The sequence below is a fragment of the Gopherus evgoodei genome, chromosome 23 (genome assembly GCF_007399415.2).
Source record: "Gopherus evgoodei ecotype Sinaloan lineage chromosome 23, rGopEvg1_v1.p, whole genome shotgun sequence".
Lineage (NCBI taxonomy): Eukaryota > Metazoa > Chordata > Testudines > Testudinidae > Gopherus > Gopherus evgoodei.
In genome coordinates this window covers 1,808,930-1,827,265 of record NC_044344.1, presented here as the reverse complement: position 1 = coordinate 1,827,265, position 18,336 = coordinate 1,808,930, and the positions used below count along the sequence as shown (strand labels likewise).

At 53.0% G+C, this 18,336-nt stretch overlaps 1 protein-coding gene across 2 annotated transcripts in view; it reads right to left on the bottom strand.

The window, feature by feature from the left end:
• ZNF385C (zinc finger protein 385C) overlaps positions 1 to 18,336 on the bottom strand; it is a 153,612-nt gene that overhangs the window by 99,898 nt on the left and 35,378 nt on the right. For both annotated transcript variants that reach the window (XM_030541398.1, XM_030541399.1), the window contains exon 2: positions 15,116 to 15,355. In XM_030541398.1, the coding sequence (XP_030397258.1) occupies positions 15,116 to 15,353 (238 nt within the window). In that variant the 5' untranslated portion in view covers positions 15,354 to 15,355. The remainder of the gene's footprint in view (positions 1 to 15,115; positions 15,356 to 18,336) is intronic.

Here is an 18,336-nt window from a genome sequence, read left to right as displayed (position 1 = left end):
CTAACGACTCCCGTGGTGTTCTCCACCACAAACCCCGCGCCCAACCCCGCCTCCTCACATTCTCCAGGTGGAACATCCCTAACTCTCAGATGAGATTTAAGAGACTTCATGGGGGGTTGGTGAGTGACCTCCTCCTCTCAGGAATCAGAGGCAGCAATACAAACATTGAGTGTTGCTGGAGTGAGATCAGACGCTTCCAGGAGCTCTCAGACCTGTGTCAGCTTGCTGGGCTTTTGAGTGTTCCCTCAGCCTCGGAAGATCTGAATGACACCAGTTGTCTCTTTCCCTCTGCTGTCACTGACGGGTGGCTCACCTGCAGACCTGTTGTTTTTATTCTGTTCCTTTCAAATGCACCCCAGTGCTAAGGGATTAGCCTTTGCTCCCTCCTCAGTCACGAATTACTCCAGTGACTTTCCCCTTTATTCCTCATATTTTAGGGAATTCTGCATGAAGACTTGGCAGGTAATGTCAAGGAGGTAGCAAAAGACTTGGCAGAAATGCCACGATTCCATATTTACATGCACTGAACTGTCTCTGACAACAATCAGACCTTAAAATGTCTGTGTCCCTCCTGCATTCGCAGAGCTGTATTTTTTCCCATCTCGGTATTAACAGCTGCTTGTCACCTTCAGGTCTGTAACCAAGTTAGGAAGAGCTTTTCCTGATATTTCTCAGCCTCCCTGGAGCGATTTGCTTTTTTCATTATTCCCAGCCAGTAGCTTTGTAAAGAGCAGAGTGAATTTTGCTTTACAAGAGGGTACATAGAATATCAGGGTTGGAAGGGACCTCGGGAGGTATCTAGTCCAACCCCCTGCTCACAGCAGGACCAATCCCCAACTAAATCTTTCCAGTCAGGGCTTTGTCAAGCCGGACCTTAAAAACCTCTAATTCCACCACCTCCCTAAGTAACCCATTCCAGTGCTTCACCACCCTCCTAGTGAAATAGTGTTTCCTAATATCCAACCTAAACCTCCCCCACTGCAACTTGAGACCATTACTCATTGTTCTGTCATTCGGTAGCACTGAGAACAGTCTAGATCCATCCTTTTTGGAACCCCCTTTCAGGTAGTTGAAAGCAGCTATCAAATCCCTGCTCATTCTTCTCTTCTGCAGACTCCTTATAAGTCATGTGCCCCAGCCCCCTAATCATTTTCATTGCCCTCCGCCGGACTCTTTCCAATTTTTCCACATCCTTCTTGTAATGTGGGGCCCAAAACTGGATACAGTACTCCAGATGAGGTCTCACCAATGCCGAATAGAGGGGAATGATCATGTCCTCGATTTGCTGGCAATGCCCCTACTTATACAGCCCAAAATGCCGTTAGCCTTCTTGGAACAAGGGCACACTGCCGACTCATATCCAGCTTCTCGTCCACTGTAACCCCTAGGTCCTTTTCTGCGGAACTGCTGCCCAGCCACTCGGTCCCTAGTCTCTAGCAGTACATGGGATTCTTCCACCCTAAGTGCAGGACTCTACATTTGTCCTTGTTGAACCTCCTCAGATTTCTTTTGGCCCAATCCTCTAATTTGTCTAGGTACCTCTGTATCCTATCCCTACCCTCCAGCTTTATCTACCACTCCTCCCAGTTTAGGGTCATCTGCAAACTTGCTGAGGGTGCAGTCCATGCCATCCTCCAGATCAGTAACGAAGATATTGATACAGTGCAGATTTGTTCCAAAGGGATGTAATTCTGTATCAGGAAATTGCCCCCCTCCTTACCGTTTCACTCATTGATTTTACTTATTAATTATTGTCTAGGACAACAGCATCTCGAGACCCCACCTGAAACCAGGGCCCCCTGCGCTAGGTGCTGCACATCCGTATCACAAGAGACTGTAAGCGCTTTGTGGCATGGACTGTCTAAATAGACAAATCAGACAAATGCATTTAAATCATGAGTCAGTCTCCCAAAAAAATCATGAGAAAGGCTTGAAAAAAGATTAAAAACCCAAAGTTTTTTTTTTGAGGGGGAAAGTGGGGGTAACCACCAAGGCTGAGTCTTAAAGTCACACTCCAGTTTTTTAAGGTTTGCTCCACAACCACAAGGGCTAGAAACTTCTTTTCCAGCGGAAAGCCAAGATCCCTGGCTCAGCACATGCCTCCAGCAGTTGAAGCTGTAAGACAAACACCACATATCACAGCACTCTTTTAGCCCCATTTTACAGATGGGGAAGGGAGACGCAGACAGGTGAAAGGACTCACTGGGGGGAAGTCGTGGCTGCACCAGGAACTGAGCCCAGCTCTGCCGGCCTCACAGGCCAATGCCTTCACCCCCAAACCTCCTTCCTCTCGCTTCTTTCACCGTTTGCGATGTTTCTGATCATCATCAATGGCCACAGCACTGACAGCTGGTATCACAGAAACCAGGCATGGCTAGATAGAGCCCCTGTGGGATCATCCTGCCAGGAGCATAAATCGTCCGCACAGGGTTAGCTCAGGTCTCTAGGGAGCTGTGGCATGCTGGACTGGCTCCTTTCTCCTTAGATCCCACTCTGGGGTGCTTGGTGGAACACCTCACATGGATGGAGCTTTGCGAAAGGCAGGATTCGATCACACTGCATGGGAGTTTTCAGGCGGTCTCCTGCGCATAGCACCTGCTAGCATCTCGCCCATCATGCCCTGTCCAGCCAGCCCAAACTACGCTGGCGGTAAGTGGCAGCTGGTAACTTCACTGCATCTTCCTTGGCCAGCACATTTAAAAGCCAAAGACACTTTATGAACTAATCTGTACTGAAAAAGCCAATGAAATGATTAAGCTGAAATCCATATGCAGAGAGAAAGAGGGGCCAATCTCTTGTGCAACCTGCTGTACAGGCAGAACCTCCCAGCACACGTCAATAGCTAATCAATGCATATTTTGGTATATCTGAAAATCACTTTGAAATAATAGAACAGAAGACAATATATGATGCATTTATTAATTCATCAGAAATAAAGGACAGGACTTTTATTGGGGTTTGCAAAATTCATGGAGCATCTGCGGGGGAGTTAAGAGAGCAAAACTCACCCTGAGCGGAGGTCCAGCATAACGCCCATGAGCTAACTGGGTCCTGAGTGGTCTGTTGGGCTTGCCTTGGCTTTCTGCAGAGGGGTCTCCCCCAAAGAGAGTTTGATTCCAGTTTGGTTTTCCTGCAACAGTTTGTGGAAAGATTCCCTCTCAACAACAACAATTTGCTTTCATGAATCAATAGAAGTTAACAGGTTAAATCCTACACGAGCACAAGCACACCTGATTGCAGTGCAGCTATGCCGGGTGTGTGTACAGCACCTCACACAACGGGGTCTCATCTCAGTGAGAGCCACCAGGTGTTACCATACTGCACATAATAACCAGGAAAGGAAGAAATCCCACACAAGAAAAAGAAAGGAAACGTACTGTGAGAGAACATCCGTTTCCCCTACAGAGATTCTGGTCGGTTCCAACTGATATGGAAGATTATTTTCGGATGTCTTTGCTTGCAGTTGAATGGAGCAGCCAAATGTATCAGAGCAGCTGAATTCTGTAAATTTGTCCTTCACCATGTTTATAGCAGCTTAAAATATGAACCATGGTGACTCGCGCTCCACGCTGGTTTCCATAACAGTATCAATGACGCATACCACAAGGTGCTGCATCGGGCAAGCCTGGAGGATATTAATGACCCCTTAAAATACAGGGGGCACTCAGACAATCAGCTCCCGGAAGCACCTATCTGGAGAATTAGATGCCTAAATACCTTTGAAAACATGGCTCCTGGACTACTCTCCTGTACCTCTTCTCCCCACCCCATGTCTGTCCGTCTTCTGAAGAGAGCTGGGCCTGGCTGGGCGTTCACACGGCAGGGGTGCTGCTGGAAACCAGCCCCACCAGGAACTTACACACAGAACAACAGGAGCAGCGAGGGATCTGGTTAAAGCAAGCGATACCTGGGGTTCATTCGCAGCTCCACCACAGCAGGGGATAATGACCATTGCTTTCTCCACCCCACCCTCCCCAAGAGACGGGGCTGGAGGGAATCGAGCCTAGATGGGAAGATGTCCCCGTTCAGCGTGCGAGGAATAACCTGCTCCTCTTAGCTGGATTGCAGTAGCACTAGGAATACCAGACAAGGGTTGTGCAGGGCTCCTACCTACTGTAGGTACTTAATGGGCCCCAATGACTGTAGAATTGGAGCCTCACAATCGTTAGTGTATTTGCCCCTGTGCCCCCTGGGCGGTAGGGAAATGCTCTCAGCTCCGTAGTTCACACATGACCGAAGCCCAGAGGAATGGATTTTTGAAGGTATTTAGGCACCTAATGCCCACTGAACTCACCAGGAGCTTGATGCCTGCACATCTCGGGCCCAGACACTCTACGTGACTGGCCCACGGACACACAGCCGGTCTCCCCGTTCCCAGGCTGCAATGACTGTCCCTGGCCCAGCACACTCACAAGCTACCAGACAGGCAGGAGGAAAGGGCAGGGTAGGGGGCTGAGGTGACCAAGTGATCAGAGCTGAGCCGAAGTCACAGTGAGCTGCTTGCCAGCGAGCGAGGGAGGATCCGTAGCCATCGGGGGAGAGGTACGTTTTAAGGAGGAATTTACAAAAGGATAATGTGGCAGCTTCACTTGGTCTAGGGACCCCAGTCCCTTCGGAGACCACGCTGCCTCACCCCCATTCCTTTAGGTTCCCAACTGTTCTTTTTGCCTTCGTATCTGTAACTAAACCTGTCAGCAGACATCATAATCACAAACCCGCTCAGCCAGGCCAGGCAAATGAGCGCTGCGAGCATGTCTCAGAGGCCAGCTGTACCCTTTGCGCTTCCTGCCAAATTTCTCAGACAAGTCCCAAAAGCAGGAACGCAATAACTTATTGTGGGAACTGAGGGAAGCCAGAGAAGCGAATTTCCCTACTGAAGCCTCACCGGACGCGTTTGCGCCTTTGTCTTTGCTCAGTTGGGCTTGGGCTGTTGGCATCAGAAGATGGGTTTCCAAATGTCAGCAAGGATCTGTCACGTCAGGCTCCTGCGCCTCTCTCCCTGCACAGGAGCAAGAGAAAACCCATTTGGCTCTTTCTGTGGTGCGGCTCCAGGCTATCACATGGCAGAGCCCAGCAAGTCCCAGCACACATGACCGGGCTCCCTTCCCCCTCAGTTCCCAGGAAGCTTAGTGTAGGGGGCTGATCCGGGAGGGCTCCGTCTGCGCTGCCGGGTTTGCTGTATTGGACATTCCCACCTGACTCCCTGGAGAACCAGGCTGAGCCAGAGAGCCAAGGTCGCAGGGCAGAGCCCAGAATGGGAATTTCAGGCCAAGGGAAGGGGTTTATTTGTGGCTTCATGAATGTCTGCAAAGTGCGGTTGAGATTCCTGGCTGCAATGGGCTGTAGAAGGAACAGATCCAGCCCCCACTCAAGCCAGTGGGCATCTCTCCTTTGACTCTAGTATGAGTTTAAGCAAGCTTGTTAATACAGACAAACCAAACCCAGCCCAGCCCATGAACTCTGTACAAGTTCACACCGACACCCCGACTATCCAGCCCAGGCTTTTCTCAGGGCTGGCTGGGATTCTGAGAAACCCAGACCAGGGTTGGTTTAGTTCTGGGTCCAACTGTATGTGAACCCTGGACTTCCAGAGGGGCCTGGTAAATGGTATCGACTCTGGTCCGTCTAACTTTCGATCAGCAGGACCTTCTGCTCCCCCCGCATCAGCGATATTTCCCCAGCCCGGCAGCCAGGGCCTACTCAGGATGTATTGCAGCTTTTACGGACGCGGTTTGAATGGCAAATCGTGAGTGCCTGGAAGGCCTTGTTTACCAGGCAGGTTAGGGTGTAATCCTGCACCTCTGCATGTTGTTTAAATCAATGCACTGGGCTTGATCACAGCCACTTAGCCCACACAAAGCCCCTGCTGTCTATTAAAGGCAATTAACTGGCTGTACATAGAGGGACTAAAACCAGCACACTGGCATTACTCTTGTTAGCAGGCAACAGCTAAAGTGACCTAATCCCAAAGAGGGACATGGTTACTGCTGTCTTTGGGCACCTGGGGCCACAGGCCCAGGAGAAGGGCCTCAGACGCAGATCCAGCGATTATAACCCCAGGTTTCCAACGCCGTGTGGACACTCACGTGTCAGATTGCAAACCTGAGTCTACAAGCCCAGGACCCCCAGACCTAGGTTCACCCTGAGAGATTAAGTGACTTGCCCGAGGCCAGGAGCAGAACAAGTTGTTGAGCCCAGATCTCCCGAGTCCCCGTCCAGTGCCTTAAACACACAAAGATTTTTCCTCTCCAAGCCGCATCCTGATCCGGAGCGACAAGACTGCCTAAGGCGTTACCAGCCCCGCTTCCCCCAGCAATCCAGCCTCTGTGCTGAGGCATTTTGGATTCTCACCTCCAAAACTTGGGCGTGTCACCAACTCAGCAGGCACCGTCAGAAGCCCAGCATGCAAGGGCAGAGTGGGATTTGGGGCTGTGTCTGCCCCCAGGTTCACAGGCAGGAAGATTATCTTCCCCTTGGGCAGCTACACAAGTGGCTGAATTTCCAAAAGAGCTCAGCACCCACCCTGCCAGCAACACGCTGAGCTTTGGAAACAGCTGATCCCACCGCTGAGTGCCAAGAGAACAATACAATAGAACAGAAGATTGTTATTCCACGTACAGAATTTGTGCAGGCATCAGCCCCCATCCCACTCCTGGAAGCAGTGCGGTGGCTGGAGCGTCACGGGGGCTCATTTTATACACACACTATCCAATGGCCCCACGACCGTTTGTGCAGAGCACCAGTGACATGAGCCGTCACATGGATTTCTTCACTCATCTCAAACTCCGCTGCCCTGCAAACGAGCCCTGACAGACACTTTGACAGCTAATTGGAGAAACCCAACTGCTTTCCCTTATCAAGGGCAAGTAAGTTCCATGCTGTATATCCATGGAGCACGTTAGGAAACTGCATCAAAGGGGAGTGGAGATGCCACGAGCTCTGGGAAGCAAGGCTGGGCCCTTCCAGCGCCTTTGCGTGGGCGAGGAGGAATTCTCCCCCAGGAGACAGCAGCCTCAGCTCTCGGGGGAGCAGAGGGGACATGATTTGAAGGGGCTCACCTGGAAGACCTGTGTACTGGACTCAGTTCACTTACCTGGTGAGTCAACCCTGCCGGGACATCTGGGGATTTCAGACCCAAGACAGAGTCGTACAGCCCCACCCCTCCCCATCTGTGCAGAGTTGAAGGCAAAACTTCCAGCTTGGAGACACGCCTGTGCTACCTCCAGTCAAGCCGAGGTGCTAGAACCAGAAGCGTAGCCATGGCAGCAGGAGCTGCAGGAGGGCACGATCCCTCCCGAGACCCTGGGTACGTCCTCGGGCAGCTCATGCTTCCATTTTTAGCTCACCAGTTCAATCCAAGCTAGCACAGTGGGGCCTGTCTCTGGCTCCACGCGGAAACAGCCTGGGACAAACCTGGTCGGGGAAGAGTCTAATTCCAAAGCACCTGGGGGCTTTGTGAGACCTGTGTCCAGACCCCGACTGGGGCAAGAGAGAGCAGCTGTGTCGAGTCACATTGACGAGCTGCTATACTGATTTGCACCAGTTGGGGATCTGGCTCTTGGTGTCTGTGTCTACCTGTCCCAACCTAGCATCAGTTTTGAGCGGAGCAAGAACGATGCCCCTTTGCAGGTGCTAACTGCTCGGACAGGTTCTCTTATTTGTTACCTCCAATATCTGAAGCTGAGGGAGACAGGATAAGTTCCCTATCATTTTGCATCTGAGTGGAAGGGCCGGTTGATGAGAATGCTCCGTCTCGCTGCATTCCAGCAAGATGGGAGCGGACAGGGCCCAAGGGACAGCTGCTTTGGGAACTAGGCTGCAACGGCTGCTTATATCCCATGACTTTTTTGGGACACTGGCAAAAGGGACTGTATTTTGGGAGCCAAAAACAGCAAGGGAGTAAATTCTGGGTCTGCTGGAAACTCAAGGCAGCTGGAACGCTAGCTCTGGAACGCGAGAGCAGCATGTGTGGGGGATCTGTCTGCAAGGGGCTGCTCGGCACTGCACCTCCAACCTGTCGATGGCTCGTCGTGCAAAACACGCAGTGGGCCTGACTCTCCATTCCCGTGTGTCTTGTGCCATCATTCACACCACTGCAGAGTGGGTGTCAGCGCCGTGTTTTACATGCATCCACCGTGCAGGGGGATAAAAGATGGTACAAAGTGCAGGGCAATGGGAAACATCAGACCCAGCCTCTTTTATTCTTTGCGTACTGCTTTGCTGGGAAAACATAGCTGTGCCCTCTCTCTCCAATCAGCTCTCAGCTCAGGGCGGGACACAGGCTCTGAAATCCCCATTGGAGAATGCAATTTTTGTACTTTGAACTGTTTACAACAAATCACATTACCGTCAGCATCATTTGTACAATTGCATCCGGGCTGGGATCTGAGTGAACCTCAGGTCACGGTGCGCAGAGCGCTGCTGCCACCCCCAGGCCAGCGCAGAACAGCGGGCAGCTGAAGCCTTTCGCTGCCCAAACCAGAGCAGCTAACGAAGGTCGGAAGATGCTGGAGCTGGACTTGGATCAGCACCCTGCAATGGAAGTTGGCTACACTGCTTGGGCAGACAGATGCTGTGATATGGGGAGGCCAATGCTGGAAAAGCTCAGGTCACCGCCAGGGGGAACAGACGAGAACGACCGTTCAGTGCACGTTTAGAGTATCCACACCCATGGTTTGTGCCTCGCTCGCTCTCCCAGACTTGCCCGAACACCTGATAGGGACGATGGAGCTGTGGTTAGTGCAATGTCCTGGGCTATCTGGCTTCAATCCCCAGCTCTGCCACAGACCTTGTGTGACCCTGGAAAAGTCACATAGTCTCTCCGTGCCTCTGTTGCCCATATGGGAGGGAAAAAACATTTCCCTGGAACATGCCAAGCTCCATGCGTCCAAGTACATTATAACCCCCTGGAAATCAGTCCGTCCCACAGACACAGGGCAGGACAGTTGATTACAGCAGCGACTGGATACCACTCTAAGAATCCGAAAGGAGCATGGTTTCTGTAGCCCGTTCAGCCCCCAGCCTCTTTGCTAACCCTGCCGTCAAACTGCCGTTATTCATACAGTCTAAAGCCAGAGGGACCGGTGGGGTCGCCAATCTGACCTGCACAGAGTAGACCCGAGAACCTCACCTGGCATGTGCCACTGTGGGCAACATAGATACAGGAACTGCTCTGAGACCCACCATCCAATAGCAATGTGTGGTTAGGGGCACTGACCTGGGTTCTGTTCTCAACACTGCCAGGGACCTGCTCTGTGCCCTTGGACAAGTCACTTCCCCGTCTCAGTTTCCCCTCCTGGCCTTTGTCTGTCTTATCGAGTTTGACTGGAAGCTCCTTGGGGGCAGGACTGTCTCTTGCGCACAGCAGGGCCCTGATCTTGGCTGAGGCTTCTAGCCACACAAATAAAAATGGATGGGATTTGCAAAAGCACCTATGAACACAAATCACTTTAAGTCACTCCTCACCCAGCCTGGATTTGAACCAGCAACCTAGGAACGAAAGCATCTCTCATCCCAACTTCCCAGCTTCTTCCTGCATTGAAATCCAGCGGCAGGCAGCAAAAAATCCATGGTTTACCTGACAAGGAAATCCCCTGTGAACGATCATTTGATTTCGCTGGGATACTTTTGGGTGCAGTTAATAAATAGTAACAGTGCTGATTATTGTCTCTGTTTGCCAATATGTTCTTTCCACAGTGCTCTACTGCACAACGTAAGTGATTAGAGTCTTTGCGGAATTAATCCCCGAAGCCAGAGAGAGATCATGGGAAAAATCTATCAGTAACCATAAAAGCTACCTTTGATTTTGCTGCAGACAAGCTGTCTGCCAGGATACAATTCTGTCCCAGAAGGACATTCAGTCTCCGTCCAATTTCATATTATTTTATATCATTTATTCTCTCTTTTTTAAAACCCTCTGATTTCGATACTTTAACAAACAAGCTGCATTCGAGTTTGCTCATTTTTTATGAAATTGCACTGGGTGAAATTCACCAGGTATAAAAACTGTTCAAATCCCACTTTAGCCTTTGTCTAAAGACTCAAGGGGCTTGGCCCTCTCCCAAAGGGACATCGCCTCGTCTCTTTACAGCTCCCCCTCAGCCTGATCTCACCTCTCCAAAAGGAGTCCTGCACCCTTCCCAGTCAGACCCCATCTCTGGGCACTGTGAATGCACCAGGAAGGATTTGCTCTCGAGGGTGATTACAGCTCTGTCGTAGGAAACAGTGGCCGCTGGGAAGTTTAGTACCGTCCAGCCTAACCCTGCAACTGGCCTGCATCCCAATGAGTCCAGCTAGCCTTCTGGGTGGTACCCAGCACAGCACAGGATCAGACCCCTTTGCACACTGGACTCTTCAGGTTAAGTGCAGCCAGCTCCTCAGTTGATGTGAAACAGTGTCACCCCACCACCGTCAGTTTACACCACCTGGGGATCTGGCCCGATGTCTGGCGGAGAAGGAGCATTTTGCATTGCCCAGGTTTCCAGGTTTTCCACACACTGGTTTCAAGCTGCACGGCGCAGGATCGGCAGCAACACTGGAGGGTTCGTAGAGCCTCTGGAGCGAGGTCTGGTGTGGGGGCCCAGTGGGCGTGGAGAGCACAGCAGAATCCTGCCATTCCCACTGCGGTTCTATCTAAATGTATCAAATGAATCTGGCCTGGAGCTGACAGCCCTGACTCTTCACTGCATCCCCAGACCAGGCAAAGGGAACACACACTGACCCTGCTTGCACGGAGGGACAGGACAGGACAGAACCCAGGACCGTGAGCCGCTACCACAGGGGTCGGCAACCTTTCAGAAAGGGTGTGCCAAGTCTGCATTTATTTGCGGTAATTTAAGGTTCCACGTGCCAGTAACACATTATACAATTACAGGGACCGGCGGATGGAACTCCAGACTGGCAGCAGGCTGAGTGGACTGGCAGCTGGGACCTCAGCTGGCAACAGGCTGAGCCGCTCACCCCGCTGTCAGTCTGGGGTTCCATCCGCCAGCCCCTGAGCTACCACATGAGCTCACAGACTCATAGACTCTCAGGGCTGGAAGGGACCTCATGAGGTGTCTAGTCCAACCCCCTGCTCAAAGCAGGGCCAATCCCTGCTGCAGGACTGGGGCAGGCTGCCAGCTGGAGCAGGTTCTCGGCTTTGTGGATCAACATGCTGAGCAGGGGCTTCCCACCTGCTACTCCCACTCCTAGCCTGCCCCTCCCAATGAGCTCCTGTGATGATCTGGTAGGACCCATCTCTCGCCCAGCCCACCCAGGCAGTTTCTAGGCTGGGGAGAAAGGGAGGCGATTGGGGGCTCCTGCCGCAGCACCCCCTGCAGGGCGGAATGTATGTTACCTAGTTCAGCCATCACCAGCCTCGAAGCCCAGAGCGACCAGCTCCAGGCGCAGTACCAAAGGGAACCAAGCCCCCTGTGACACAGCAGGGACTGTCTGCATGGGAAATGGGAGAGCAGGGGGTGACTTTAGGTGAGGGACAGGACCTGAGCCTGTAACCTGAGCCAGGAAGGGGGGTGGGGGGAGTCAACACCTTTGCCGGGAAGCTGGACAAAGGGAGAGGAGGAGAGAAGGAGGAGGGAGAGCCTGCTGGAGAGGTTTTTGGGGTCAGTTTTGGGCTGTCTGGGAAGAGGCAGGGAACCCCAAGTCTAGGGTCTAAGCCCCTTGCCCCCCAGAGGGACCTGGCTGGGGGGTCCTGGTTGTACCTACAAGCTCTGCTTGAGACTGTGTTCCTGTCATCTAATAAACCTTCTGTGTTACTGGCTGGCTGAGAGTCCCGGTGAATTGCAGGAAGTGGGGAGTGCAGGGCCCTGACTTCCCCCACACTCCGTTACACCCCCAAACCCGTCAGCTGGTTTACAGCCTCAATTTGTCATTTCCAGCCACCCATTCCCCCGGCTCACGCTTCAGGAGGCTGGTAAAGGTTGCCGGCAACCAGGCTGGCGGTGACATTTTTAAACACACGTCAGGAAATGGAGGTGTGCAGGGGAAAGTCAGTGAAGTCCAATGAAAAATCTTGACGCTTCATGCAGAACTAATGGCTCCTCCCCCCGGGAAAAGTCACTGATCTGTATTTATTGTCGCCAGGGAACGCCACTGGCCCTCCCCACACTGACATAGCACAGCCACCACGAGAACTCCTGAGAACAGCTGCTGAGAGAGGAGAGCTGTGTGGAGAGCCAGCACTGCCCAGGGATTAGGAGTCAGACTTAGGTTCTGTTCCCAGCTCTGTCAATTACCCCCGGGTGACACTGGGCAAGTCCCCTCCTCCAGCCAGGAAATCAAAGTGAAGATGCTGAATGATCTTTTTTTTAAGCAGGGCTCTGTCCAGGTGCAGGGAAATGTATTCACTGAGTTATTTTGCAAACTGACAACGGGTTAAGACACAATTCTGCACCACTGCAAGCTGCTGGCACCTGAATTATCCAGTGGCAGGTGACCGTGAGTGCTGGGAGGATACTCCATGGTCTTCTTGTGAAGCAGACAATGATCAAAGCCTTTTATACTAATTAAACAACAAACAATTCCAGGAATTTGGACCTCCAAAAAGAGAAGCTGCTTAAAAACAATAAACTTTCTAAAGAGGTTCCATTTCAACAGGCAGCTGGGAAACACTGCCCACAAAACACTTGGCATGTCTGAGAGATAACATGGCCAAATGCATAATACACAGGACAGAACTCATGAGACCTGGGTTTGAGTCTTGGCTCTGCTACTGGCCTGCTCAGTGACCTAGGGCAAATCAAGTCTCTGTGCCTCAGTTTCCCCATCTGTAAAATGAGGGTAATGATCCTGACTCTCTGTTGGAAAGCACTTTGAGACATAAAGTTGAAATGCTCTAGAATAGAAGAGCTAAGTGAGGACTGTGTGTCTGTACAGCTTCAAGCAAAACAGGGCCCTACTCTGAATTGGGGCTTGTACAAACAAGCAATATGAGGCACAGAACTTTCAGCCCATCTGCCAGAGCGACTAGCTAAATATCCTCCTTCTTCCTCAACAGAAAGAAATAGTACGTGTTGATTTTGGTTGCAAGCGGTTTCATTGAAATCAGCTGAGGCAGAAACAGGACTTACACAGTTGGAAGCCACAACAGAGAAATTGCCGCACAAGCGCTGCCCAGACTGCGGAAAAATGGCCAGGAAGTTGCAAATGCACTGGGTAAATGTGAAACTTGGGCTCTAGTGAAGAGCTTAGATAAATGGATGCATTTTATGGGGAACTCATGTCTAGCAAAAGCGAGGAGCAGCAGGAAAAGGGCTTTGAAGTAAAGAGAACTGAGGTGCTCCCCATTTGCAAAACAAAACGAGAAACACAAAGAGTTTGATAGAAGAATTCTAGGTGGAAAACCAGGACACCTCCACGCACTGTCTGACTGGGACTGCATCAGGAGCTGCTGCACACGATGGGAATTCTCTGCAAAGGGCTTTACATCACAATAGCATACGGCACAAAGGCTCATGTACTAAGCACTACCCGGTGGCCACCTGGACACGGAGAAGCCCACGAAGTTCTATTCAGGACAAGCATGATGTCTGCCAGCTAAGATAAGTTATGCAGCTGTGAATCTGGCAATAAATACAGGAAGCAAAAATGGAAAACATGAGCTCTCTGACAACCCTGGGTCTAACACGGGTGCAGGGCCGGTTGAACTAAATGGAAAGATTACCTCTTGGCTTTTAACTGAGCAGTCTGTGGTACAACATATCCAGTAACAATGTCACAGCAGGTCATAAATCATTGTCTGCTCACCAGGAGACTCCAAAGGAGCTAACAACAGACAAAGCCCACATTTCACCAGTGACACGTCAGTGCAAACACTATGCTGAGCCCTCACCCCGCACAGCCACATGGAGCAGCGGAGAAGTCAGTACAAATGACTGTTCAAAGTCAGTACAAAGAATTGTATATACAAGCCAGCTGTGGTGGATCTACGTTTAGCATTGTGCGAATACTGCACAGTACCTCGCGGTGCTTTATTAGGGTCACCGCTTCCGAAACCCGTGGGCAGAAGGATTGCGGGTGAAACTTTTCAGAAGCGCCTGAGTCCTATTGATTTCCACTGACTTTCTGCATTTGAAAACAGACATTTAAGCAGGGTCAGGCACCTCTCGAATGCCCGCTCCTGGCCCGGAACGGCTATGCAGTACCCTAGTTTAGTCACAGGACCAGCTATCACTTGACAATTCATTTCTCCCCACCTGGTGCAGCAGGGGAGAGTGGGGCCCATCTCCCCTTCGAGGGCCAACCTGCCCGTGACAGCGATGTCAGTGTTTATGAAAACTGATCCTTCACCCTTAGCCCCAACATCTAATGAGCTTCGTGAGCCAAAGGAACCATCATGAGGTAGTTACAAAAGATCGCTGTGCCGGGCAGCTAGACCCGAAGGAATAAAATGACACTAAACAGATGGCCCCATTGCAGGGGAGGAGACTGTCCAGATCCAACCAGAGCAACCTGGCCAGATAACAGCTACCAATCCCCAAGGGTGGCCAGCATGGCCATTCCTGTGCACAAAAGGCCAGAGGTGCTGGAACAACATGTACAGTGGGGGGCTGAGAGCCATTGAACCAAACCCTAAATATGATGGAAACCACGTCAAGCTGGGGAGCGCGGCAGCCCCCAGCACCTCTGCAAAAGGCATCCAAACAAAACCAGAGCAGACACTGTCGACCCAGGGCGCTAGCGACAGCGCTTGTGTACGCACGGGGACAACATGCAGACGCCAGAGAGCGGCAAACACAGGCCACGCGGAAGGGATCTGCCTCCACAGCTGAACAGGCCATGCGGTCACCAAGTCATCCAGGTTCAGAGATCCTAGCGAGTGACAGGTGTCCAATAGGAGGCGGAGACATTCCTTTACCTGGGGGCGTGGGGTATCCCCCCTAAGTCCCACCCCAACTGGCTGAACTTGTTGCGGGAGGCTGGCGGTTGCCTGAGACGTAGGTTTTCATATGCAGCAGCAGTCGGAATCCAGGGCTGTGACCCCAGCCACACAACAGGGCCATCAGTCAGCCCAACTCACGTCCATAATGACAGAGGCCTGGCCACAAAGGCAGGCCCCTCGCAGCGCCCCGGGCTCCAGCTGCCTTGCTGGTAGCCCTGCCGGCCGAGCACTCACCTGGGCCCGTCGGCACCTTCCCTTTGCTGAGCTGCTTGAGGCGTTTCTGGTGGGATTTGCCATTGTAGTGGATCTGCGCCTGGGCGGCCGAATTGAGCTGGATGTTACAGACCTCGCACAGCGTGAATGACTGGTGCTTCTTCTCCCGCTTTGTGCGCTGCTCCGACTGGCTCTCCACCGTCTTGACCAGGTGGATCCTGTTCTCTGCAGGGTGGGACAGGCTCAGGGGTCGCTTCATATCTACAGGAGGAAGCACAAACCCCCCCGTGAGCCAGTGCTTGGATTTTAAAGGGACCGAGTCCAGGAACAGGGGGTCAGGCAAGCTGGGAATTACCTTGCGCGGACACAAGGTGGGTTTAGGTCACACACCTGCCTGGCTTCCCAGCCTGCCTCGGTTCTTGCTCTGATTTGGTTCTAAGGACATGGGGTATGGCAGAGGCTCCCGAAGCAACAGGACCAGCATTTATAGCTCAGGACATGAGGCATTGCCTAATGCATAAGCTGTGGGGAGCTGTGCATTTCTGGGAGGATACAATGGGCTCTGGATGGGGAAAGAAGGAACTTCCCTAAAGTTCCCTGACACCAGCAACAATCCTGGTGTGAATGACAGATCTCTATGCTCCCAGGGCTGGCCTGTGTCCTCTGTGCATGGAGAGCTGGACTGATAATCCACTTAGCTCAGGCAAAAGATCTCACCCTGGGAGATTTGCCTCCGTTTTTCCAAGGCAAGTAGCTAATCTCTTCCAGGGAGCAGGCAGGTACAAGAGGGTCTTGCCTGAAGCCAGCTCAGAGTCCACTGCAAGGACATTCCAAGCTGCCTTTACTTGCCTGAGCTAAGCGGGTTCTTCTTCACCCACCTTCATGACCATCACAGCCTCCTCTTTTGTGAGGCACCACTTTGCACTCACAGCGATTCGCACCTGCCAGCCCAATCCCTTCCATTTGGCCCTTACGTCCTCAATGCCATCTCTGACACCCTGGAGGTGCCAAAAGGCGGGACTCGCAGCTCTGACAGGGAGGCCCCATTAAATATAATGCTCGCCACCCCCATCCACACGCTTTTGTGCCCCCTTTGAACTTAAACACTGGGCTGGGGGTTAGGAGTTTGGCCATGTTTTGTGGAGCTTGGAATCATCTTCAGTCCACAGGCGTGCTGGAGGCTGAGAGGGCGGCAGGAGCCAGCCCTGCACAGGATACGTGAGAGGGAGCTGGGAAACCGCTCCCAGGGAGCGGCTTGTTCCCCCAGTGGCACCGCTGTGCCGTGCCAACGAAAAACGATGCCCTCCGAGACACGCCGGCGCTGAGGGAGCGGCCCGGCTGCACCCCAGTTTGGGGGCCTGTGGAACATTTGCAGCCCACGAAAGGTGGGCCCGAGAGGTGAGAAAGATGGAGCCCGCAGCTGGTGTCTACCATACACTCACATACTGTATAGCCAGCCTGAGACACCGTGGGGGCAGCTGGACAGAGGGGCTCTGTTCATGTCTGTGGGACACAAGGCAGGTCCCGGCATCCTACTTGACAAGCTCGTGCCTAAGACCAGGAAGTGTTATATGGGATCGACTGACTCAGCAGCAGCAGGATCTAGTGGTTAGAGCACAGAACCGGGCACTTGGATTTGTACAACTAAAGGCCAGAAGGGCCCATTCTGATCATCTAGTCTGACCTGGATGCAACAGAGAACCGGGCATTCCTGTCACTTCAGGTTGAACATGTTTGTATTTCTCCTCGCACGTTCTATCCCCTGCCCTTTGTCTGTCTTGTCTGCAAACCATGGCAGCTGGTTAACCACCACACTGCTCCCCTTGTGAGTGGGGTTCACCCCCCATCGAACACACCACAGAACCGGCCAGCCCTCATCCCCAGGCCTAGTGAACCACAGCATCTGCCAATAGGCTCAGAAAGGCTTCCCAGCGCTTTACTGGGGCCTCCCCTGGCTTACAGTCCGGCCACCCGCCCTGCCCCACCGTCCTTTTCAGCCCTTCCAGCTGGGCTCCAGCCCCCTATGCTGAGCCTTCCCCAGCTCCTTGCAGAGCCCTGACTGCTTGGGAGCCCCAGAGAACTGGGAGCCCCTGGCCTTCCACTCCCAGCAGGCCTGGTTTCCCATCCCGTGTCCCGTCCCCTGGGGGGATACACCTGGCACAGGTGAGGCTGCGGCCCAGCCCCCTGGCAGAGCCAGCTCTCCGGAGACAGTGCTCTGGTAAGCACCGAATGGTGGTGGCGTTGTTAATACAGGGCCAGGCTGACACCCCTTACCGGGCCCATTCAGGAGCCCTCCGCAGTCAGACACGGGGCAATGCTGCTAACCCCCAAAGCCCCGAGGCAGCCGGGCCCAGAGGCGGCGTGTCCCATTAGCGAGCGCACCCGGTGCTGCCCGGCCCGGCCCCCTGGTCTAGAGGCCTCCCCCACCCTATCCGCAGAGCCGGGGTGTTTCCTGTCAGGGTCACGGACTTCAAGGTCATCTTGTCCGACTTTCTGTATGGCCCAGGCCTGAGCCTGTCCCCCAGTTACCCCTCCACCGAAACGTTTCTCTAGGCCTCCCGCTAGGGGCCCTGGGAGCAGGGGAAGCGGGAGAGGAGGTGACTGACATAGAGAGACCCACGACCTCCTCCAACCCCACACACTTTGTGGGCAAACCAGGTCACTCCTCTGGGGCTCCCTTTCTCAGAGCCCACCCTGGGACGCCCACAGAGCCAGGTTTTCAGAGCTGCTGAGCTCCTCCTGCGGCTCTGGCTGGAAAGACTCACAGCAATCCCTGCACCCGGGAAATAGCTTTCTGCATATCTGTAAAAATCTGAGATGACCAGCGAGAGAAAGGCACTGACTGAAAACACAGTCTGGGCCGTCCCGTCCCGCTAACCGGTAACGGAACGGCTCAGCAGCTCTTCCCTGGCACGCCACGACCGGACAAGGGCGCAGCACCTCCCAGCAGCCTCAAGATGGAGCAAACACACTTCTGTTCCCTGAGATGGGGAAAGTTCTACGTGCACATAGCTTGCTGGAAAGGGAGCAGCATGGGCATGGCTGGGACCAGGTGTGGAGAAAGGCAATCAGGGGCCCTAGGAACCCCATGGGCCAGGGCCACTCCCCCAAGGCCTCACCCCATTGTCCCACCCTCCACTAGGAGTGGCAGGGGTTTCCCACCCCAAGAGGCCAGGGCAGCAACACGAGAACCCCCGGGAAAGCAGCAGGAATGGCAGCAGGGGGTGTGGGAGGCAGCACGT